Consider the following 25887-nt stretch of genomic DNA (forward strand, 5'->3'; position numbering starts at 1 on the left):
AATCCCACAGACAGAGGAGCCTGGTGGGCTGCAGTTCACGGGGCTGCATGAGTCAGGCATGACTTGGTGACGAAACAACAAGGGGGATAGTCTGCCTTCACTGCCCTACAGCCGTCTTGGCTTCTGGAAGGCAGGCACTATCTTCGGCTATAAGACAGTCCATCTAGTTTCCCTTCATGCTGATGGCAACATGCAGCAGTGACTTCTTTATCTATAAAATGTGGGGTGACTAAATCTAAAATTGCTTTCAGTTGTAAAATTCTAGGATTCCAAGCTGTGTGTTGGTGAGATCATCATGAACTTTCAGCTCCGCTGTGGCCTAGAGCTAGTAGCACAAAAGCACCACAGTATTTCATAATTTTGGCAGGGAGGAAAAATACTAAGTAAAAGCTACATTCAATTAGCAATCCTTCACTCATCCTCACAGCAGAGGAGAATAAATGTGCTGCTGCTTTTCCTGGATTCTGGAAACTCGGCCACAGAAGAAAAAGCAACTCCCCATAAACAGCTACAGTTTATTCCAAGATTCGTTCTTAGATAAATATTCCAAGTTTGTGCAATATTTCTTGGCAAAAACAACCCAAGGTTCTGTACACTGCACTGGTTTATAATTTAGGAGGACGAATTTAATTTTATGACTCAACAGTCACCACTGATAAATAAATGACTGCGGAGCCATTAAAAGGTAGTCAGAGAGTGTGTAATGGGCACATACGCAAGGGAGAAGGAGGAGGGAGAACTTTCCTGCAAGCTAGGCTACTTGGAAGCTTTTGATAATAAATCTCATTCTGGTTTAGGAAAATAATACCACTTATCCTCTGAGCAAGCAGATAACATGGTTTTGAATATCATTATAATCAAAGTTTCCCAAAGCTTGTACAACTGTAGCCCTAACCTCTAAGTCCCTTCAATCCTTATTTTCAACTCTTTGAAAGACGTGTCTTTGAATTAATTATATTCTTTTGTTTCATGGCTGTTCATGCACCCAGTCCTGCCACCCCTCTTAATTTTTTAGAAAATGTAAAGTTGAGAATTTTACCAAGCAAGAGCATCTTGGGGGCTGCTTCAAGACTCTTCTGTTGTACGTTTTCAAAACCGCCAACCTACCCTTTTCCATTTCCTCATGACCAGATTATTGTGATGACTCCTGGCTGGTGTCCTAATCTATGGCTCTCTTTACACCAATATATACCATAAAAGAAGTTCAGACCACCCTTAGCAAGTAAGTTTTTCCCATGTATTATGTAATCTGCTAAAGAACCCAGGGATGATATGGAGATTGTCTCTCCAAAGACTAAACTTATCAGCCTGGGCTTCAAAGTATTTCCCCAACTCAACTCTCCCGAACTCTCTGCCTTGTCCTGCCTCCACAGCTTTTTCACCTCTGACTCTGTGAGTGCCACAGCTACAGACTGACATCATGGCTACACTGAGCTGGGGTCTGACAATGATGTGGGGTAACATGCTTAGCACAGTGAGGCACACACAGTTTGGGTTCAGTAATTATCAGCTATTGTCAGTTCTTATTTCCCACGACAAACATGAGCTCCTCAGAGACACAAACCTGATGGCTGACTTGCCAGGAAAAAAAGAGAATGGAGTCTCTGTAACTTGCGGCAGGAAACCAAAACATGGCTGTGTCCAGCCTGTGGCCAGGTTAGCTTGTATCACGATTACTATCCCTGAATAAAAATACAACGCAACGCTCACCTCTCCATCGACATTCTGCAAACCATACTGCTCGCAGATGGAGACCAGCTTCTTTCGGTTTAGGTGACCATCACGAGTGATCCCCAAATCTTCACAAACCTCCTGCAGTTTCTCTTCTATCCAGTCTTGGGGAGCCAAAGACCCAGTCTGTGAGGCTTTCAAATCATCTGGGTTCCAAAATCTTAACTGGCCTAAAATAAAAGCATATATTATATTGTCCCTAAAAGAACTGCACAGAGATAGCATCTATACTCAAAGAAAAATACGCTTTTTGAAAATAAATGCTATAGAAAAGAGACTACCAAGTGTTGATTTGATCCGGAAGTTCAAATGAAGCAGAACCATTGGTTCTTAGGCCGCAAAGAAGGCCAACAGGCACTCTTTCGTTCACTGGCAGTTATATCCCTATAAGAAATATTCCAGGGCAGTCACGTCAAGGTTCTAGGTTTGTTTTATTTCAAAGAAAAATGTGCACAGGCTTAGGCTTTGGTGTGATTGAAAGAGAAGGCTGGTTGAGAGCCATTCTAAAGAGTTTTATACATCCTACCTCAACTATAGCTACCAGACTTTATTATCTCTACTCTCTTTCTAGTCTAAGCACTGTTTTACTGAGAAGGAAATAATTTCATGGTAAATACCATTAAATAATGATAAAAGTCTCAAGAGTAGACTGTTTCTAAATCTTTACACATGAATATTCTGACCTACAAGCAACCTAACTTAAAAAATAAATGGTTACAAGTTATTATCTGTATATTAAGGATAGTTGATCCCCTGGTGGCTCAGTGGGTAACAAATCTGCTTGCAATGCAGGAGACCTGGGTTTGATCCCTGGCTCGAGAAGATCTTCTGGAGAAGAGAATGGCTGCCCACTGCAGTATTCTAACCTGGAGAATTCCATGGACAGAGGAGCCTGGTGGGCTTCCATGGGGTAGCAAAGAGTCAGACACAATTGAGCGACTAAGCACATATTAAGGATAAATTCTATTTGAGGATACAAGGATCAACCTACTTATTTAAAAATAAATATTTATTCTCCATGAAAAGTTCTCACTTCTAGTTAAGATTTCTACTTTCACATTAGAGATTCTGTCAAGTCATTACTTAAACGTGAGCTAATTATTGGCATGATACTGTGTGCCTCCAAGAACCTTGGAGGGTTGAGAAGAGTATTTAGTGCTACCCCTACTATTTATTAAAGGCATTAAGCCCATTACTGCTGTGTCTTTACAGGTTGGAGGCCTAGAGAATTTGTAATTACACTTAAGTACAGTTAATCCAGGGTAGGCTGTGAAGTGGGTGGAGATCTGTCAGCTGAACCACAGTGCCATCTGCTGGTGAGGAGATCACCATGAAACTTGTCAAGGGATGCATTTAACCAGTAAATTGTTTGGGATGGTTTATAGACTAATGTGAAAGTCTATATAAGACAGTAATTAACCTATAAGTGAAATTCCACATCTCAGTTGCCATATCTTGCATGATGTTAAATGCAATGATTTAAAACTATGAGCTATCAACTGGGAATTAATTTTTTGTTGCTGTTGTACTTCAGGTTGCTTCTTAGCTGGCCTCCAGCAGGTAGGGCTATTAGGAAGAAGGGAAGGGCTTTGGGAAGGGGTTGTGGAGAATGCCCTGTGAATGCAGCCCTTCCCTCCCAGGCCGGCCCGGCATACCCTCAGTTCCTACCTTCTGCTTCATACTCCTCGCTGCGCTGCGTCTTCCAGTGCTAGAGGAGGCAAGAGGAGGAGGTTAGTGTGCTTCAGAACTAAGCCTGCTCTTCCAAGACCAGATCACTCTCTGGCCCTGATGTCATCATCTGAGTAAGTCGCATGATTCAGGACCCTCTAGTGCATTTATCCAGGCAGGCTCTCCTCAATCAGTGAGCCAATAGAGAGCAGAGGCCTAAGAAACACCACACCGCCTTCTGCAGCATCTCACCAAGGATTTGGCCTGTGAGCTGACATCACTTATTCAATAGCAAAACCTAGCACAACCAATAAAATCAGGCCAAAGCCAATATTCAGAATCCATCAACTGAAAAGAGTTTATACACATGCATTTATGAGTTTGTTCTTCAGTAAATGTTTAATAGGTGTGAGGTATCACGCTACATCTTTGGAAAACAACCATGAACAGGACAAGCATAGCTCTTCTCTCATGAGGATTATATGCTGACAAAGTCATGCAGACAAGAAAACAGAAAGAACAACATTGTAGTGTATTAAGTGCTATTGTGGAGGAGTTCAAGAATGGGTACCTAACTGGGTATCCTTCAGCCTTGGAAGTTCAGGGTAGACTTCCTGAAAGAAGCAAGATCTGACTGAGACCTGAGGGGTAGGCTGGAGACAGCCAAGTGGAAAGAAAGGAGCAGAGACTGTTTGCTGACCCATGAGACAAGAATGAGACAGGTGTGTTTGTGGCACAAAGGAGACAGAGGTGCAGCCCCGAACAGCTAGGCTAGAAAGCTCAAGTTAAAATGTACGCTATCAGTGAATTACTACATTAAAAGCAGTGGAACTGATCTGCACTGGATCATTTTGCCCCTTATCATGCTATGTTCTACTGAGTCTTTTCCAAGTCACAGCATACAGGTGTAGTTTGTGTATTACACAAAAGCACCCAGCCCAGGGCACCCGTCAGAACCAAAATCTAGCCCTTGCTCCATGAGCCAAGCATGGTACAAATCTGCTTCCAACCAGTGGCTATGAGTAGGTACACAGTGATCTTTGGCCTCATCAGTAAGCTTCCTAATTACTCTTGTTAGGAGGTTCTACAACCACCGCAGTCAGGTAACCCTGTTGAGAAAGGTGTATCCCCCTTTTAAAACCTCCTGCTGTCTCGGCAAAGATCCAGCTTTATGAATGAAGGTACCTTTGATAAGTGATGCAAAGAGTTGATTCATTGGAAAAGACCCTGATGCTAGGAAAGATTGAAGGCAAAAGGAGAAGGGGCAGCAGAGAATGAGATGGTTAGATAGCATCACCAACTCAATGGACATGAATTTGAGCAAACTCCATAGTGGAGGACAGAGGAACTTGGCGTGCTGCAGTCCCTGGGGTCGCAGCGTCGGACACAACTTAATGACTGAACCACAGCCTTTGATAACACATAAATAACCAGTCCACTCTCCTTGGTGGCTGAACTGCACAAGGGGAACTTATTTCTTAGATTCTTGAAACGAACAGGAAAACAAACCTAATTAACTCCCGTCTCCGGAGCTTGGATTCCTCATGGCGGCAGTGAGCAATCTACAATTCTTAGGTGAAATGTTGATTTCTTTTAGTAACTTGTTCAAGTTGATACGAGTTCAAGTTCCTACAGCCAACCTAGGCACATCTATTTTGTTCTTCTCTTCTTAACTGAAGGGTAACCATCTACCAGGATTTCACAGCTCTGTATTTCACTCAGAAAGGTACAGCATAGAGCACCGATTCAAAGAGCTCACCAAGATTTGCCACACTAACCTGAAACCCCAAACTGCCAGTGCTAAGTTATCCTTGCCATAGAGAGACATTCAAAGGCTGTAACTCAAAATATAAAAGCTCACTACAACTCACAGGCTACAACTAAAGGTCACTAAAAGGGATGGTAAGTCTAGGGACTGTGGCACAAGGTGATTTTTACTTGATTGTGATTATAATTTTATTGGCCCACATTTCCACACTGCAAACCTGACGAATGGATGATGTGTTGGGGGGTGGGGAGGGAGCAATGGAGGAAATAGACGTCCATAGATTTTTCTTACACTATTGTTTCTAGGAAGAAATCAATTGTTTTTATTTGTAAAGTATACATTTTTATGCCTCCTAATAAAAGCATCCTGCCTGTCTATCCCTGCACATTTATTTCCTCAACCAACAGAGCAAATGCTCATATTATTGCAGCACCCAAAATGGTGAAAATTCATCATTCAGCATGTAAGTTGGAAACACCCTAAAATGAAATCCATTCAGTCCACCTGAAAAAAATAAAGTAGGTTTCTGTGATCTAAGAACCATCGGTCAAAATAAAACCTATCGAATCACATGCAGGGGATGACTTTTTAACAGCAGAAATGAAATGAGACATGGCAGAATAGGTGCCACTGGACAAGCCGCCGCCGGGACAATAGTTGGAAAAATGCAAACACACACCTTCAAAAAATGCTTGGCAACAATTCCCAACACAACAAGGTGTGTGTCTTGCTATAGAAAAATATATTTCTTACATTTTCTCACTTCTCAACTCATTAAAAATAGTGAACAATGAATTAGTTCAGAGGAGCAAGAGGCTTCAATGTACTATTTCCAAAATCTCATGAATCTATGCAACTGGGTGCCTCATCTGATTCCCACTTCCCTGCCACCCCTGCTCCCCGATTCTCACGTCTGACTATTGAGGGTGGGAATCAGACTGCCACCTCGCTCTGAACCCAGGCTTACCTACTGGGTTTGAGCTTGAGCAAATTTCTTAATCTCTCTTGCCTCAGTTTCTCCATCTATAAAATGGGAATAAAGTAGTACATATTTCACAGAGCTGGGTAAAAATGCCTAGAATTGTGCCTGGCACTAAATAAGCAAATAAAATTTGATATTATTTTTCTTGGACATGTGTTTATGTAGCACATGTTAAATTTACATTTGCAGTTTCTTTTCATTACCATGTTTAAACTTAAAGGATTAATTTGATTGTCCTCGGGAGGTATTGGTTATTTATAAAAATTTGTAAGAAAATGCCAAGTCTCCAGCAGATATGCAAAGAATACAGACAATTCACATAAGAGGCAACCCAATTAAATATGGGGAAAGGTTCATTTCAGTAGCATTCAGAGATGCATAAATTAAAACCAAGCAATCATTTTGTTCCCATTAAATTAGCCAAGTATTTAAGATATGACTCCTATTACCAACAAGGTTATGATTTAAAATAGGCCTGTTTGGGAAAGAAAATAAAATAGACCTATTAATGTTATTGGAAACAATACAAATGGATATTACTTTTTACTAAAGGAAATGACTTTATGTATCAAAAGCCATGAAAATGTTCATGCTTTCTGATCCAATTTCATATGATTTCTGATGGTAAAAGAAAAGTATTGAAAACAATTTAAAAACAGTGGGGCATAAAGTATAATAACACATCATAATATAGTCATTATATAATTATAAAACCATTTTGGAGCATGAAATACATCTGATGAAATGTTAAATGAAAGACCACAACAAAAATGCCATCAACACTATGCCACTGGAAAAAAAACATTTATACAATTAGACAAAGACTGGAAGGAAACAGAGACAATAAATATATATTTAGTTGAGGGAATGTGGGAAACAATTTCATTTCCTTTACTGTTATAAATGTTGTTTATACCATATAAATAGGTACAACTTCACAACTTCTTTTGCCCACCTGCCCTCGAATTCTCACTGAATGAATTCCCTGTGACCTGGGGGTGGGGGAAAGGGAAACTTCTGCCCCCTGGGTATGTACCACTCTGCTAGTCAGCAAGGTCCTCCTGCACTATGACTCGTGATCAAGAGAACAGGCTCAGTGGGAGGCCCAGGTGCTTCCAGGAGGGCAAAAGCTGCTGGTGCCAATGCCTCCTAAATTTAGCAGAGTGTAGGAAGATCAGGGACACTCATCTGAGACATGCGTTGGGGACTGTGACCAGAGTCATCCAAAGAGGCACCCCTCATTCAGCCTAACCAATGGCATCAGGTACAGCAATTTAAGTGATTTCACGCAAATTCAGGGTGAGTGGTGACAAGGTAAGGAATAACTTATTTTAATATCTCCAGGGGTAACGATTTTCCAAGCGTTTCTCTACAGCCCTGTGTAAGAAGCACAGATCCAGCTAAGACCAGCCCTGTTAGAAGGGGAAGCAAACTTATCCTAAGGGCTATATTTTCATCCCAAGACCACTTCAACTGGAGATTGAGTTCACCACCCAGATGTTTTGCTATGCTTCTTCCCAGTCTCCCCCACAGGTCTGTTCCTTTAAGGGGAGATAAGCACATCACACAGTGGCTGAATGTTTGTTATTAAATTGCAATTTCAGGGGGTGAGGGTGGGATGGAACAGATCCAATTCATTCACAGCTCATTTATTTTCATTCTCACTGCCTGGAACCAGTAGTTCCAATTAAAAAGCAGGGGGAGAGAAAGGGGAAGGCAGGTTAGAAGGTGGGGGAGAGAGGGATTAGATCTCTGGACTACCGGAATACCACCAATAAAAAGAGCCATCACTCTGGAACCAGGTCCTTTAATTGCTGATGGTTTCCCCAGCAGTAAAGCCTGGCAGGTAGCCTCCAGACACTGGTCTGCCCTGAGTGTTAGAAGGGAGGTAATCATAAACACCTCTAGAAAAGTGGGAGAGGAAGGGGTGGCAATTGCTGGGATGTATTCTCCATACTAATTAATGAAAAAGGATTTTTAACTTCTTTCCTTGAAATCTTATAATAGCCTCTTCCTGGAGAACAAATGGATATTAATAAAAAAAAAAAATCGTCCTGTGGGAGCCCAGCTATTCCTGACTCTGGAGGCAAAATGGTAGCTGGGGGAGACTGCCAGGGTGAAGCTCTGCTGCTCTGTGTGCAGAATGGGGCTGACCACCCCCTCCCATAGGGACATGGAGGCACTGCCTGGGTCTTAGGAAATGTTCAGTTCAGTTCAGTTCAGTCGCTCAGTCTTGTCTGACTCTTTGTGACCCCGTGAATCGCAGCACGCCAGGCCTCCCTGTCCATCACCAACTCCTGGAGTTCACTCAGACTCATGTCCATCGAGTCCGTGATGCCATCCAGCCATCTCATCCTCTGTTGTCCCCTTCTCCCCCTGCCCCCAATTCCTCCCAGCATCAGGGTCTTTTCCAATGAGTCAACTCTTCGCATGAGGCGGCCAAAGTACTGGAGTTTCAGCTTCAGCATCAGTCCTTTCAATGAACACCCAGGACTGATCACCTTTAGGATGGACTGTGCTGGGAGCAGGAGCTCCGCCCATAGCAAAGGTTATGAGGAAGGAGGCTCAGCATACGCAAAGGCGGGATCGAGCCTCAGGAGTCCCCCTGGAAATTCTCGAGCATCTACCCCCAAAACCAGAGTCTGCCTACTTTCTGCTTTGTGCTCTCACCTGTCCCCCACTACCTCTCTCTGAAAAAAGAGTTAACTTACAGCTCCAGTTAATAAAGTTCCTGGGTGTGATAGTGTTTCAACCTATAAACTCCTTTGGAAGTCCTCTAGCCTGCCTGAATACGTTTTTCCGGCCACATGTGATTGCTCAGAGCCTCCCAACTGTGAGGCGGATGAGATGTTCTAAACTGTATAAATACAGATTCCTTTGAGCAGTTAAAAGATTGATTAGAAATTGTATTGGTGAAGGTTTTTTTCACTTGTTGGGCCAATGTTTGCTGCTAAGTTTCCATATCCCTTACCTGCTGTGTCCCTGGCAGTGTATTGATTAATATAATTGGTGTAAGTAGTAGCTTTAATGTTTGTAATCTTGGACCCTTGAGTTAATTCTTTTTCTTGTTATAGCCCACCACACCTTTGCCCTATAGGAATGCAACTTTATCTAATGCTTTTGGATGGTGGCGCCTGACTTTAGAATAATCACCTTTAGAGAAAAATAAGTTTCTTAAAATGTTAACAGGCCTCCAGGCCAGAAGATGATGCAAATCACCTAAAGTTTTGCATATGATAAGTTTGCAGGAAGAAAGCCTGGCTTACTGCATGACTCTACCCCTTCCCCCATTATCCTCTATGCATAACTTAAGGTATAAAAACTACTTTGGAAAATAAAGTGCGGGCCTTGTTCACCGAAACTTGGTCTCCCCATGTCGTTCTTTCTCTCACCTTCTGGCTGAATTATTCAGCCTCTTTTCTCCACTGAATTTCCTCACTGAGCTATCCTTATTTCAGCCTCTTTTCTCCACTGAATTTCCTCACTGAGCTATCCTTATTTAACCACTCTTTATATCCTTAATTAACGTTTAATTAAGCAATTGTTTCCTGATCCTCGTCGATGCCGTCTCCCCTTCGAAACCCCTGGATCCACCGGGGCTGGACCCCGGCAGGACTGGTTGGATCTCCTTGCAGTCCAAGGGACTCTCAAGAGTCTTCTCCAACACCACAGTTCAAAAGCATCAATTCTTCAGCGCTCAGCCTTCTTCACAGTCCAACTCTCACATCCATACATGACCACTGGAAAAACCATAGCCTTGACTAGACAGACCTTTGTTGGCAAAGTAATATCTCTGCTTTTCAATATGCTATCCAAGTTGGTCATAACTTTCCTTCCAAGGAGTAAGTATCTTAATTTCATGGCTGCAATCACCATGTGCAGTGATTTTGAAATGTTAGCTCTTGTTAATATTTCAGCAAGAACAATGATGTGGTAAAGGGTTTAGGCTCCAGAGATGGATTCTTCACTTATGGGCTATGCAAGCCTGGGCCAGTTACTTAATCCCTGCGTGCAGTTTCCCTAGGGGTAAGTGAACAATGGTACCTACCTCTAAGGGTGTGCTAGTATTTGGAAAGTACTTAAAACAGTGAATGCTACAAATTAAGTCCTAAGTGTCTGTTAAGTAAATAAATGTTATAGTTATTATTCCTATGACCTGCGTGTGCAACACTAGGACAAAGGCAGAGGAAAGAAACAGCAGACAGACCAGCATCGGCTTTAAGAACAAACACAGAAGAGACTGTAGAAATGACAGCTTTGAGCGTGTTAGTTGTGATGAAGCAATCAACCTTTGATTCAGCATAGGAGCGAGGCCTCCTTGGGGGGCCTCCGCACTCTGAACAGTGTCCCCACAGCTGGCAGGGCTCAGCATGTCATGTGTGCTGGCCAACAGCCTCTGTGAGAGTGGACAGAGGGGAGATGGTCAGAAGCTGCCTGGCCCTAAACGGCTGCTGCAGAAAGCAGCTCCCCCCACGCCCCCCACACACTTAAGCAGACAAAGGGAGTCCCGCACCCACCCTGTGGGCTGCGTAGCTCAGTCACGCTGGTCATTGTGGTCAGCTCTCAGGCTGTCCTACAGCTGGACAAGGGTGTCCGCACATGCGGGCCATACAGGCGGCCCTGCTTTCAGGAATGTTTCTTTTGGAGGGACACCTGCTTTGCTGGACTGCAGAGCAGATGGCCCAAGCCTCTGGGATCCAGGAGCTGCTAGCCCCGAGGCTGGGCTAGCATCTGCAGCCCGTGGGCCTGGCATGGCCCCTGGCCACAATAGCCCAACCTCAGCCCCCAGCAGCCATCTGCTTGAGTGCAGACCTCTGTGCCCCTCAGAATGTACGGCTAATTAAAACGATTATGGCGCACACATGGGGCTATTCTTTCCCAGCAAAGGTTGCTGAGCTGAGCTGATTTCAGCAGACTTAAGCAGATTTTTATTTTTTTATTTTTGGAAAGGGGAAAGTCTTGCAAGCCCAGAGAGAAGAGAAAGGAAATTTATTAAAGTAACAAAGCTCCCCCAACAAACTGAGCCATAGTATCCATTTTACAAGAAGAGCACACTTAAGAAAGCACAGGAAGTCTCTACACAAAAACAGGATCAGTTTAGGAGAATATTTATGATGGAAACCTTAGCACTTTTAAAAGTTAGCATCTATGGTATGGCCTATTTAACAACTCTAAATATTTATAAAGCCATGGTCTGGGCAGGTACTGGAAGCTAAGTGTGCCCAGCCAGGCTGCTACTATCCCTGCAGGGACACACTTTTGAGAACTTCATCTCTAGCTTTCCAGAATCTGAAGGTGAAAGGGCGATGAAGGGCGCCCTGACAGCCCCACACTCTAATCTCTTAACCCAGGGACAAGCTGCTCAATTGCAGGGCTGTCACAACTAGAATGCAAATCAGTTCCTTTATCTCTAAAAGCAATTAAAAGCTACAAGTAAGTGCTGGGGATAACAAGAGTTAATGTATGATTTTTAAATGCATGCACATTTAGATAAGTCCTGCTGCAATGCCAAACACCCTGCGGTACTGCCAGTGTGAAGAAATGCTGAATTTAAAGGAGTCTGAGCCTTAAGCCTTTTCTACCAAGTTTGAGGACTGGTTTCAGTTCACTGGATTTTAAAGTCCTTAAAGGAAGAGGATTCTTTCATACATCTGCTTGTGGTATCCTGCTCATCCGAGTCACTCTCAGACAGTGGATACTGCTTTCCTATTTGAAAAATACTTTCTAATGCTATAGTTGGAAAAATGTTACTATTATCACTTAAATTGACTTGTTAATTTTTTTTTGAAGTGTTGTTGATTCTGTTTTCTAGTTAGAAAATAAGTATTAGAAATTGTTGACCTGGAAAGAAGTGAGAATGAGGGCTGGATTCCAAAGGAACCTCCTCTGTGATGAAGACAGGAGGACTTATCAGAACAACAAACCTGAAAATCTGAGAGCTGTGTCTATGTTAGAATGAAAGCAACTTATTAGCTTTGAAGGGGTGTCTCTATATCACTTTTATGATCTATATTTGCATCTTGAATGAGTGTTTCATCTCTGAGAATAGCCAGATCTAATAATACTCAAGAAATATGAAGGGAATCACTGGAATTCCATGAATAAGGAAACCTCTCCTGATAATCTCACATCATTTGATGGAAGCAAATGGCATCAGTAATGCAACTGCTTATTTTATCTAAGACCAGAACAAACAATGTAACAGGCGAGGAACTGAAAAACAGGTTTGACTACAAAAGCTCTTAGCAGAACTTCTCCAAGTTACTAAGAAGTTTGCTCCAAAATTAAATATCTGCTCTATACAACACAAATGAATAATTCATGAAGTTCAGCTACAAAGTTATGCATATATGAAAATGAACATAAGGAGAATTTAAGTCAGTTTCACACTTCTTGAAGAAGTTTGATTTTACGGAGGGCAGTAAAATCAGTGTTGGGGTTCTTCATTTCTGTTTTTGGTTTTAAACAACCACCACCACTCATCCTCCCACTCCCACAGTCCTGACACAAAGGCTTGATTTAATGTCCATTCTCGGCTGAATGAAGCAATTGGCTTTAACTTTTCTCTCAGGTCCTCACTTAAACTGCAAGGCTTTGACTTACACTCCTATTGTCTGCAATTGGAAGAAACCATTGTTTAAAGCCTCTGGCTCACGATAAGAATCTTACTAGACCCGATTTATACCCTGTGGAGGAAAACAGTTAACAAGGTGTCCCGTGTTTGGAATGAGGGCAGAAAGCAAAGTGGCCCTGCTCCAACTGTATTCATTGTCAACCTTTTCCACTACATCTGAATAATACAGAATAGAACCAAGAATTAGTTTTCTCCCCCACTTTCAGCTACTCTTAGGAGAAAAGTGAATATAAAATTCAAGGTTAGTTCAGTAGCCACTGCATATGTGCATATAAGGGGGGTGGGCTGGGTATGTACTCTTGGAATCTAAAAACTCACCTGTTTCTTCACAAAGTAAAGCAAAAACTACCACCACCAAAACCTTCTCATTAATCATACCTTACGTTGGAATCAAGAAAGTGTCCTTTGTTAGTCTGGATTAATTCAGAATAGAATGTCCAACTGAACTGCCTTGAGTGAAAATGATCCTACGAACAAAGAAAAGTCACTATTTTCCCTTCAATACCCCAGAGGAGATGTCAGACTCCCAAGGGATCTATTTGTCAGATAAACACACTAAATTGAAAGGTGAATGCACATCTCAACCTGATGCTGGAACCTTCCATCACTTGTAAACTAGCACATTTTGCCTTCAGGGTTTCTAACTGAAATTCTAAAATATCATTTTAGTGCTAAAAAACTTAGCAGGATTAAAGTGGTCTTTCCCTGTGCAATGGCTTTATGGCCTTGTAAAGTAAACTTGGTAGGGGAGGCATGCTTAACAGTTAGGTTAGGTATTTTCTGCTTCATCAGGAAAGAATCAAATTGCCTGAATAAAGCTGGGGAAGGTAGGATGGCGATGATTAAAATGTTGACAATTTATGTTAGGGTTTTACCTTATGTGAACTGAAACAAAAGTCAAACACAACCCCAAACACCTCATAACAAGGTGTTATAACTCACAGAACTCATGTATTCTATTCAAAGGATGAGGCCAAAATGTGATCCCACAGTCATAACATGGGTTCTCACCCAAAGCATGACACACAATGGTTGGTACACAATGAATGGTCATGGGGGCAATTTGGATCTTTGCATGTAACTTATATTAAAAACTTTACGTGCTTGAAAGCAATCTCTACCATAACATCAGGCTTCCCTGGTAGCTCAGACCTTAAAGAATCTGCCTGCAATGTAAGAGACCCAGATTCGATCCCTGGGTTGGGAAGATCCCCTGGAGTAGGAAATGGCAACTCACTCCAGTATTCTTGCCTGGAAAATTCCATGGACAGAGGAGCCTGGCAGGCTATAGTCCACGGGGTTGTAAAGAGTCAGACATGACTGAGCGACTAACACACACACCACATCACTCTCACTTGCCAGCATCTCTGTTTTCTTGGGTGGGAGGAAAATGGTGAAGTTACAGGTAGACCTCAGAGAATTGTGGCCACTGAGAATTACCTGTAATCTGTGGAATATATGGGAGAAGGCCTTCCAAATAAGGATGCAGAAAGGACACTGTGCATAACTAGACCAAGAGCCTAGGAATGAAATGTCCCCCCTTAGCAACACCCCTACTCTGGAGCAACCCTAGAGGGAAACTCTGTGTGTGTGTGTTGTGTGTATGTCAGCTGCTCAGCCTTATCTGACTCTTTGCAACATCATGGACTGGGGCCCCACTAGGCTCCCATGTCCATGGAATTCTCCAGGCAAGAATACTAGAGTGGGTTGCCATTTCCTTCTCCAGAGGATCTTCCCAACCCAAGGACTGACCCCAGGTCTCCTGCCTTGCAGGCATATTCTTTACCATCTGAGCCACCAGGGAAACAGGGTAGGGATTGTTGTTTATCCCTTCAGATGACTGTTTGCTAACGTATCTCTACAGGATGAGTTCCTAGAAAGAAACAAGTTACCCTGAGGCTAACATTTAGAGGTGACTTGTGACACCATAGCTTTATTGACTATGCCAAAGCTTTTGACTGTGTGGATCACAATAAACTGTGGAAAATTCTGAAAGAGATGGGAATACCAGACCACCTGACCTGCCTCTTGAGAAATCTGTACGCAGGTCAGGAAGCAACAGTTAGAACTAGACATGGAACAACAGACTGGTTCCAAATCGGGAAAGAAGTACTATATATTGTCTGTACAAGACTGTATATTGTCACCCTGCTTATTTAACTCATATGCAGAGTACATTATGAGAAATGCTGGGCTGGAAGAAGCACAAGCTGGAATCAAGATTGCTGGGAGAAATATCAATAACCTCAGATATGCAGATGACACCACCCTTATGGCAGAAAGTGAAGAGGAACTAAAGAGCCTCTTGATGAAAGTGAAAGAGGAGAGTGAAAAAGTTGGCTTAAAGCTCAACATTCAGAAAACAAAGATCATGGCATCCAGGCCCATCACTTCATGGGAAATAGATGGGGAAACAGTGGAAACAGTGGCTGACTTTATTTTTTGGGCTCCAAAATAACTGCAGTTGGTGACTGCAGCCATGAAATTAAAAGACGCTTACTCCTTGGAAGGAAAGTTATGACCAATCTAGACAGCATGTTAAAAAGCAGAGACATTACTTTGTCAACAAAGGTCCATCTAGTCAAGGCTATGGTTTTTCCAGCAGTCATGCATGGATGGGAGGGTTGGACTATAAAGAAAGCTGAGTGCCAAAGAATTGATGCTTTTGAACTGAGGTGTTGGAGAAGACTCTTGAGAGTTCCTTGGATGGCAGGGAGATCCAACCAGTCCATCCTAAAGGAGATCAGTCCTGGGTGTTCATTGGAAGGACTGATGCTGAAGCTGAAACTCCAATACTTTGGCCACCTGATGTGAAGAGCTGACTCATTTGAAAAGACACTGATGCTGGGAAAGATTGAGGGCTGGAGGAGAAGGGGACAACAGAGGATGAGGTGGGACTCAATGGACATGAGTTTGGGTAAACTCCGGGAGTTGGTGATGGACAGGGAGGCCTGGTATGCTGCGGTCCACGGGGTCGCAGAGTCGGACACGACTGAGCGACTGAACTGAACTGTGACACCATTCCATTCTATTGCCCACCTCTCCAAACTCCTTAAATAAAGAGGATTATTACTTGATTCATCCTAGAGCTGAAAACTATTCTCCTGTTGGGTAATAACAGCCGGACTTCCTCATTATTGAACTTCTGATAACAGATTCAGGTCCTGTGGTCTTCATCAAAAAAAAAAAGAAAAACTCTCAAGTCACTTTAGAAGAAAAAATGAGGCTTGTCTGAGGACAGGAAAAACTTCAGTCTATGGGCAAGCTAGGAACCCCTGAGCCAGGGCCCAGGAGTCAAAGAAACCTAGAACCAAACCAAGCAGACTTGTCTCTAGCTTCCCATCTGACTGCTCCTCATGAAATAGTCATGTCACAGGAGACCCAGCCCGCTCCTGCCTTTAATACTGCAAAGCCACATGGAAATATGAGTCCCTGATAACAAACACACCCAAGGAAGAAATTCTTAACACCCAAGGGCAGGAGACAAAAGGGCCAGAAGCAACCAAGAGGAAGAAAAAAGAAACCAGCAGTACAATAAAGAACTCCTGACAGAATGGCCATCATCAAAAAATCCACAAACGACAAATGCTGGAGAGGGTGTGGAGAGAAGGTAGCCCCCCTACACTGCTGGTGGGAATGTAAACTGGTACAGCCACTATGGAGAGCAGTATGGAGGTTCCTTAAAAAACTGAAAATAGAGCTACAATATGACCCTGCGATTCCAACCCTGGGCATATAGTTGGAGAAAAACATCTGAAAGGAAACATGCACCCCAGTGTTCACTGCAGCACTGTTTACAAAAGCCAAGACACAGAAGCAACCTAAATGTCCATTTGCAGAGGAAAGGATAAAGAAGACGTGGTACATATATACTATGAAATATCACTCAGACATTGAAAAGAATGAAATAATGCCATTGGCAGCAACACGGACAGACCTGGAGAGTGTCATACTGAGTGAAGTAAGTCAGACAGAGAAGGAGAACTATCCTATGACATCCCTTATAGGTGGAATCTAAAAAGAGATGATACAAATGAACTTGCAAAACAGAAAGAGACTCACAGACTTAGAAAACAAACTATGGTTGCCAGGGGGAAGGGATAGTTAGGGACTTTGGGAAGGACATGGACACACTGCTATATTTAGAATGGATAACCAATGGGGGACCTAGTGTATAGAACATGGAACTCTGCTCAATTGTATGTGCCAGCCTGGATGGGAGCGGGGTTTAGGGGAGAATGGATACATACATATGTATGGCCGAGTCCCTTCACTGTCCACCTAAAACTACATTGTTAACTACATTGTTAACCAGCTATACCTCAATACAAAATAAAAATTTTAGTTTGGAAAGAAGTGACTTGGTAGCTTGAGATGTAATAAACCCCATTTATTCATACAAAAATCTGCAATCTGGCTGTTTGTATAAAAAAAAAATAGAGACCTCCTGACAGATACTGAACTTGTAAGTTAAGAATAAATAAACCCCACAGTTCATTGAGAACATTGCCCTCCCCATCTTCCCCACCTGAGGGCCACTCTAGAATAGGGAAGATGCCCCAGTACTCTGAGGAGCCCCAGATAGCTTCTGTAGAAGAGACAAGGGTGTCTAGAGCAAGCCAGTGCTGACCAGAGGATGAACTGAGTTGACCAACAGAGTGGCTTTCCATTGCTGAAATGACCACAGAAACTGGCCAGGAAACCAGAGTGCCATCTTGACACAACCAGATGCAGTTAAAACCAATGGTGACGAAACTATGCTGCAGATCGTGAGGGCAGCGCGTGTGATCCACAGCCAAGGTTACTGCACGAAGCGGAAGCCGGCCCGTCTTACTGCCAACAGGCACATCAAAAACCTCATGCATCATGCTGTAAATGTTGTGATGAATCGATCTGAAAACCAACAGGCTCCATTTAGTTCACAAAACACTTCATTTTTAGATAAGAAAGCAGCGGGATGAACTTTGAGTCCACTTTTAGCAATAAATAAAGAGGGAGGTAAAAACGTGTTATCTGATTTGCTACAGGTTTTCTGGTTGGGCTATAACAGACTCTCGAAGTCAAGTCAGTAGAGTCCTTGGGGAGAGCAGACAGAGACAAATGACGTTCTCCAGTCCTCTATTTGCTGCTCTTTGATGGTGGGTTATTACACCAAAGCCTTTTGACACTATATAGTGTCAAAAGGTCACACCTAAGAGGTTTCTAGAGGAGTTAGAGAAGCTGAAGTTTATCAGGGGTGAAATGATTCTCCCAATATACCCTTGTACTAAGTATAAGCAGCAAGATTTTACCCAGACTCTGGCCTCAACCCTTAACTTTATTTACACATAAAGCCAAAGTCGCACTTTTTAAACAGTAAATCTCATTGGAAATCGGTAGATGAAATTAAATAAAGACATAAGAAATATCCTACCAGCCACAAAATCAGTTCTGCCCAAGAACTTTCTGGGTATCCCCAGGTGGTAATTAGAAACTCGCCTCACAAAAAAAATAAGTAACCATTTCATTTCTTAGCACCAAATAACAGTACCTCAGCACTGAAAACAGTTGGAGAAAGGAGATACTCAACTTAAAAGTGTTTTCCAAATAAGAAAATCTTCCCCCATCAAGTGTGAAGCCCTATTTTAACCAATTAGTTTTTTCACAGAGACATGTCTCAGATACATTCCACACTAGTTAGGGCTATGAAACAGGTTTACTGTTGCCATTTTGATACCCTTCCTGTCAGCAAGATAAATAGTACAGACACTGCAGTGACTGAAGTATGCAGATCACCTGCTCACCTGAAATAGTAAATGGAGCACTTGTGAGTGCGAGCCTATGTGCTTTACTGTGGAAAGGGCCCTATCTAAATTCTCAGTGACCCAAGGAAGGGTCTGAAACCGACTGAACCAAGATGGGTAGAGGCCTCTGCCCCAGACCCATGGGCCCCCAGTGCTGTGACATTTTAGTAGCATCCTTGTTGCTTCTCAAAGTCTTTCCATTTTTAGCCATCACCGCTCACCCACACTATTCACACCACTTTTGTGGCTTCTATCTATCTTACCCCCTTTAGCTGCTTTTCTTCCTCTCTTCTCACTCGCATTTCTGCCACTGCTCCTTCACTTCTATTGTGAGGACAGGTATCACTTGATTCTAAAAAGCAGTGCGAGCCTCTTCTGGTTAGCAGACCAGTCATGTGTCTTCTAAATTGCAGCCCTTGTGGTTGGTCTCATTTCTGCTCAATACTGGGACTCTCTCTGGTTACCTTTGGGTTTGTGGGTATTCTAGAAAGTTGAAGATGCCGGGTATCTGCTTGCAGGGGACATTATTGGAGCAAGCTTCTCATAGATATATCAGCAAGCTGAACATGAAAGTTAATGGCAACACACACATGCTCCCTGCTTAAACTATGATCTACAGATGACTTTAAGGAAGTTGAGGCTCTTTTGTCTCTTTCCCAGCTTATATGAGCATCTGAAATATCTGCATCCCCAGACTAAGCTGGGATTTGCAAGAAATATTTAGAGCTTGCTCAGCATGGCACTTTCAATCATGTTCTATAAATGGGATGCTGGTAAATGAGCCATAAAGAAAAAAAAAAAAAGAAAATGCTACTGTTTCTTCCTTATTGGTAGAGTATAGCAAAATGTAAAATGAAAAGAGGGAGATGAGGGAAGCAGAGGGATATCTGATTGCTGGGGAGTCAGATGCGCCTGGGGGCGACAGAACTGGTAAGAATCCTGGCAATTGCTGAGCCTTGTGACAAGGACAAAGTTGCAAAGCTGCTTTATCCCACCACAAAAGATAAGATGCTGGCTCCTGAAATGCCTGAGAACGGCTTTCACTTCTTACCTGTCACTGCAGCTGTTTTATAGTTTGCGGGGAGGGAGCTGATGAGCTTTTTACATAACTGAAAATGACACTGCCATGGAGGAGAGAGAGATTCCCAAGAAGAGCTAGAAGTGGCAGACCTCAGATAAATACAAAAATAACTGTGTTAAAAACTATATACATAAAACATGCACAGAAACATCAGCTCTTCAAAAGCTGAAACAGAGATGAAACATATAAACAATAGAAAAAGCAGTCATAGATATCCAAAAGGCAAGTAAGAAGATTAGCATGTAGTTGAAAAAAAAAGTGGCTGAGAAAAGCCATCAGCCCCTCAGTCCTCTTGTGTTTGTGCCACAAGGGTGTGGGTAACCCCAAGTCTCCACACCTGTGGTCCAATTTCTTACCTCGCTGCGCTCACTGGCTGGGATGTGTGAAGGCTGTGCTTCTTCATCAAGTGGCTCAATGACAGTCACCTCTGCAAATTCCTCCACGGATTCTTGAAATTCAGGTAAAGATCTGCGTCCATAACGCTTCCCACCTCTAACATATTTGGGCTGAGCTTCGAGAGTGCAGTCTGGGCAAGGAGACAAGAGTTGAGGCCACATTACAAGACAATCTCAGTCCCTATCTGACAACTCCCAGCCTTCGGACACAGCCTCTTATATACCAGCCCCAAAATAAACCACCACCATTCGCCAGTTGCAGTGGATGTGGGCGTCCGTGAGCTAGCAGGTCAGATGCACAGCACAGCCTTTAATTCCAAATGATTTATAGTGCCCCGAGTAGATCTCAGCATATGGTGGGAGAGATGCAGAGCCCACAGTGAGGAATTTGCTTAAAACTATGGAATTAAGATCAGGACAAAGCAAGCAGTCATATCTGTTCTTCTGTTTATCAAGCTCTGTTCACAGACACAGGGGAAGGTAGAGGAAGGGATCATACCACCAAAGAGACACGTTGGAAAATGATGATAAAATGAACACTCTATCAGCACTGTAAAGGTAGCATTCACACCAATTAGTCTGGACCATACCCCTCTTGTACGTCAGTGACTCCTTTGTTACCATCCCACTTTCTGATCCATCAGACAAGCAAGATGAGAGAACAAAGAAACTGACACAGTGCATCCTCATCAATTAATGACAGCTCATTGCTTACACGAAACTTGGCATCAAAATCTCATTATAAAATTAAAAGCTGTGGAATAAAACAGCAACTGCAAAACTGCATTAAGAAGATTATATATAGTTTTTCTCTTCATGAGCTTTGTGCATTGCAAAATAAAAAAGAATGTGCATATAAGGGGAGAGTCATCTCCTGACCTTGAAGAAGGGCTTCAGCATTGTGCAGACCACGTCTCAGGTTCAACCTTCACCACCTTCACCATCACCACCACCTTCACCACCACCAACCATCACCACCACCACCACCATCACCACACACTAATCTTCCTCTATAATGGTAGCTTTAAAGCAATAATACTTCACTCATTACGAATGTCAAATTAGAGATACTTTTTTTTTTTAGCATCTTGAACAGAATTAGGAGAATAAAATATTCCATTAAATATAAGACTGGCAAGACTTTGATTTCAGTTCTTATCACCCATACAGACATACTGTCTCTCTGGAGAACATATGTGTTCTGTTTGCAAAGACAGTCTTAACAAGGTATGTCTGAACTCAGACATGTATATTTTTAAGTAAGGGCTGTACACATATCAACAAAACTAGGGTAGATGATTAGATAAGAACTAAGAAAATAAAACCCTACCCCTTAACATGAAAGTGTTAAGGGGTAGCGGTTACTTTGAAGCTTCCCCGGGAGGACTGGTGACCCTATGTGACTAACTGTCCTCACTCCTCCAGGCCCTTTTTCTGGGATAAGCTCTGATTTCACAAATGTGCTCAGAAACATCCTGAAAATGCTCAGCAGAGCTCAGAGTGAAGTATTTATGCTTGTTCTATAAATTCTAGCGATATTTATATCCAGCTTTTTCAAAGTCCCAGTCAAGCCACTTTATTAGGTCGAGTGATTCTCTTACAGAAAGTGTTCAAGCATACAAAATGTATACTGAAAGGCACATGCATATTTGAAGGTACCTTTTATCAGAAGAGAGTGTGTCAGCTTGTGAGCGTTCAGGAGTGGCCCAGACACCCGAGCTGCTTGTTGGCAGCTGACACCCACAGATGCTAGTCAGATAAGAGGCAATGTAGAACCATCCTTAATTTATTACATATTCTTAAATTTTAGTGGAGGACAACAAGATACACCATTTAGTGATGATGGGGGCTTAGAAAAAATTAAAGGGAAAACATAAAACATCAGAAAATGGAACATGGGATTTTCCCACTGTGAGAAGATAGTCACAGTCTGGGGAAGGAAGTGACAAAGGAACTCTTAATATATGCTGTACTTTTTCAGAGGAAAAAAAAGCAGTGGGACAAAGCCACTGTTTCAAACCAAAAACCAAAAAAAAAATCCCACTGTGATTTAATCTAAAACCCATCTGTGGATAAAATGGTTCCCTAGTTAGTGAAAGTGTTAGTCGCTCAGTCGTGTATGACTCTTTGCGACCCCATGGACTGTACGCTGCCAGGCTCCTCTGTCCATGGGATTCTCCAGGCAAGAATACTGGGGTGGGCTGCCCTTCCCTTTTCCAGGGGGATTTTCATGACCCAGGGATCGAACCTGGGTCTCCTGCATTACAGGCAGATCCTTTACCATCTGAGTCACCAGGGAAGCCCTAGTTATTTACCACTAAATATCTCATGCTGTGTAGGGAGCGGTGGTAGATTTGAAACAGTTTTTTTCCCTACACAATGAAAGGTAATACGTATATTGTGAAACACTAGGATCCTTTGTTGTTTTATTTATACACGTACTTATTTTTGCATTGCCAGAAACTTTAATTTTTAAGTTAACTTTATATTTTAATTATAAAAACCAATTCTGAGTAAACTCTAAGTTAATATCTTTCACAGACTGTACATACATCACAAAGTCAATTTCTAGAGAAATCGATTAAATATAAAATCTTTTAGGAATAAAGATATTAACACAGCAAAGGAAAAATGAAGTATTAAAGTTTCCTCATAAGAAATTTCACAAATCATACAATAAAGTATCAGACTAATCACATCAATTAAAAATAGTTACATTTTAGACTTACATACTCACATATCTTTTTTCTGTTTAGAGCATCAACCTCACTATATTTACAAAATAAGAAGGGGAAGAAAGACATTAAATGTAAGGTCTAGAGAGAACATTCATGGCCAACAGTCATTGCTGTGTTAAGGGTTTGAAAACTCCAATATTCTCCTTATTCATCTCAAGCAGGGCTTTACAAGTGTTCAGCAGCAGTCCACCAAAAAGGAGGCCTCAGTGGGGGTTTCAAGACATTCTTGCTCACTGAAACTAAAGAACACCTTGCCCCTTCCTTACCATGCCCAAGAAAGACTTGCCAAATCACAGCCCTGGGGCAAAGTTTCTTTACTTTAGGAGCACATCTGGATGTAATGTACATAATCTTTTCTATGTCAGATAATACATGGTCATTTAACCTATTAAGAAATGAAATTATGTACATATAGCTTCCTTTAACCTAAGTCTAAGTAACTGCTCCAATCATGAGCTCCAAGGAGGGACATGAAATATCAGTGGTGGGGGGGTGGATAAAGGACTGCTTTTACTTTCAGTGTTTCAGTTCTTTGAATGTATATTTATGATTCTACCTGGAGTGTCAAGCTTGTGAGCCATTTTCCCTTCTTTCCTATTTTCCATTTCCCCTATTTGGCATCACTACATAAAAATACAAGTGAGCTTTGAAGGAAAGCAGACAAGCCCACACTGCCTAGAGGAGTCTTGGACTCCTGGAGAGCTCATGATGAGATGTAACAAGAGAGACTCCAGAGCTGTGACAATGTTCACCTTCCAGAATCAGGAAGAACCACAGTGCACACGTTTAAAGTGACCAGAAGATCTTGTGCTCACAATAAAAGAAAAATTGAAATACAAAGTTAATGAGAATGACCACTTGGAATAGGCTAGCTGCAGGCAGGGAAAACAACCAACAGCCACCCACCTCCTCTCCCTTCTCCCTCTAACTGAGCAGGGCAGTGTACACTTTCTGCTGTCTCCCAGAACTGCCCCAGGCACCTGTGTGATGAGAATGGCCACTTGGAACACTCAGTTCTTGCAATGGCCAAAGACAAAGCAACGAGGACACAAGAGGAAGCTGAAATGGTTACCCCAAAGCCTAAACACTATTTATTCCATCAGTACTTTTCATGAAAAACACAAGCTTAGGACCTGGGATGAAGTGCCATCCATAGGACACACATGGGAAGTTAAAGGAGAGTTTCAGAGGCGCACTCCAGTATTAAATACCAGACACCAGCCATGGCAGAGCATTCTGTTATAGTTGTTGAGGGATCAGTTCAGTTCAGTTGCTCAGTCATGTCCAACTCTTTGCAACCCCATGAATCACAGCATGCCAGGCCTCCCTGTCCATCACCAACTCCCGGAGTTCACCCAAACTCGTACATCGAGTTGGTGATGCCATCCAGCCATCTCATCCTCTGTCGTCCCCTTCTCCTCCTGCCCCCAATCCCTCCCAGTATTAGGGTCTTTTCCAATGAGTCAACTCTTCGAATCAGGTGGCCAAAGTATTGGAATTTCAGCCTCAATATCAGTCCTTCTAATGAACACCCAGGACTGGTCTCCTTTAGGATGGACTGATTGGATCTCCTTGCAGTCCAAGGGACTCTCAAGAGTCTTCTCCAACACCACAGTTCAAAAGCATCAATTCTTCAGCACTCAGCTTTCTTCACAGTCCAACTCTCACATCCATACATGACCACTGGAAAAACCATAGCCTTGACTAGATGGACATTTGTTGGCAAAGTACTATCTCTGCTTTTGAATATGCTATCTAGGTTGGTCATAACTTTCCTTCCAAGGAGTAAGCGTCTTTTAATTTCATGGCTGCAATCACCATCTGCAGTGATTTTGGAGCCCCCCAAAATAAAGTCTGACACTGTTTCCACTGTTTCCCCATCTATTTCCCATGAAGTGATGGGACCAGAAGCCATGATCTTTGTTTTCTGAATGTTGAGCTTTAAGCCAACTTTTTCACTCTCCTCTTTCACTTTCATCAAGAGGCTTTTGAGTTCCTCTTCACTTTCTGCCATAAAGGTGGTGTCATCTGCATATCTGAGGTTATCGTTGAGGGATAAGATGGCTATTTTATCACTTTTTGATTCAAACTTCCCTTTCCCCTGAAATGACCTGAGGATATTTCCAGGATGAAGAAGAAAGCTACACCTTTGTGGTGCTGATCTCCTTATTTTGGAATTGCTTCTGCAATCCATGGCTTCCTGCCTCCTTATCCTAGGAATTCATTCCCAGAGACCCCACCCCTTCTAATGGGCCTGGGGACAGGGGGTCGTCTGAGACCCTCTAGACTTCATTTCTGCTGACCTCACGGGATTCCTGAAACTTTTTTGAAAATAAAGCAGGTGTAAACCTCAGGACAAGACTCCCCCTACCACTCTACCCCACAAAGCTTCCCAGGAAGAGGCAGTCGTGCAGCAAATGAGCACTCCCACCCCCACTGTGCAACCCACCTCCTCGCCCACTCTGACACACTGCTGCACAGGGATCACACAGTCAGAGAGCAAGTAAGTGCACACCCGATACTAAATAAGAGAAAAGGGAAGAGAAGAAGCAAAGTGGAGAAAAACCCAGACAGAGGAAGACACAGAGACAGAAAGAAAACCAACAGCAAAGGAAGTGGGTGAGAGACAGAAGCAGGGCAGAGAGCTAGAGGCTGACGGAGGGCTGGGAGAGGGGAAGCAGGAAGAATTGATGGGTTGGGGTCCAACCGGCAGAGGAAGAATGAGTGAGAGGCCAAGAAGAAGTGGAAACAAGGGTACAGCGGGAGAGGTGGGAAAAGAAAAGGGATGGAGAGGGAGATGTTCCAAGGAGGGAGGGGAGAAAAAATACACCTGGAAAGCCTTGGGACATTATATCCATTCCTTCTGCCTCCCAGTGCAACCCCACCTCTGCAGAGACCATCTATCTGCAGGCAGGGTCCTCACCCCCATTTTTGTGTCCACACAGCCCTTTCCAAGGCAGCTGCTTCCTGAACCCTAGCACCCCACTCCCCAATCACGCCTCTCTTCCAGCATCTTCACACAAGCTCCAGGTGCCAACTGGAGCTTTAGTGTCCCCTCCCCAGATGCAAACCTGGAGAAGGAAATGGCAACCCACTCCAGTCTTTTT

General features: G+C 42.8%; 1 protein-coding gene across 10 annotated transcripts in view; it reads right to left on the reverse strand.

The window, feature by feature from the left end:
• Positions 1-25887, reverse strand: part of NIN (ninein) — a 107670-nt gene that overhangs the window by 52570 nt on the left and 29213 nt on the right. For 9 of the 10 annotated variants that reach the window (XR_009739109.1, XM_061430952.1, XM_061430949.1 and 6 more), the window contains 3 exons: positions 20004-20173; positions 3400-3439; positions 1711-1901 (listed from right to left, as the gene is read on the reverse strand). Coding sequence is in view for 9 of the 10 variants with exons in the window: in XM_061430952.1 (XP_061286936.1) it covers positions 1711-1901; positions 3400-3439; positions 20004-20173 (401 nt within the window). In the remaining variant the exon portion in view is untranslated. Of the gene's footprint in view, positions 1-1710; positions 1902-2012; positions 2116-3399; positions 3440-20003; positions 20174-25887 lie in introns of those variants that run through there. The other variant, XM_061430956.1, reaches the window with a different exon arrangement.

The sequence above is a fragment of the Bos javanicus genome, chromosome 10 (assembly GCF_032452875.1).
Source record: "Bos javanicus breed banteng chromosome 10, ARS-OSU_banteng_1.0, whole genome shotgun sequence".
NCBI classification, from domain to species: domain Eukaryota; kingdom Metazoa; phylum Chordata; class Mammalia; order Artiodactyla; family Bovidae; genus Bos; species Bos javanicus.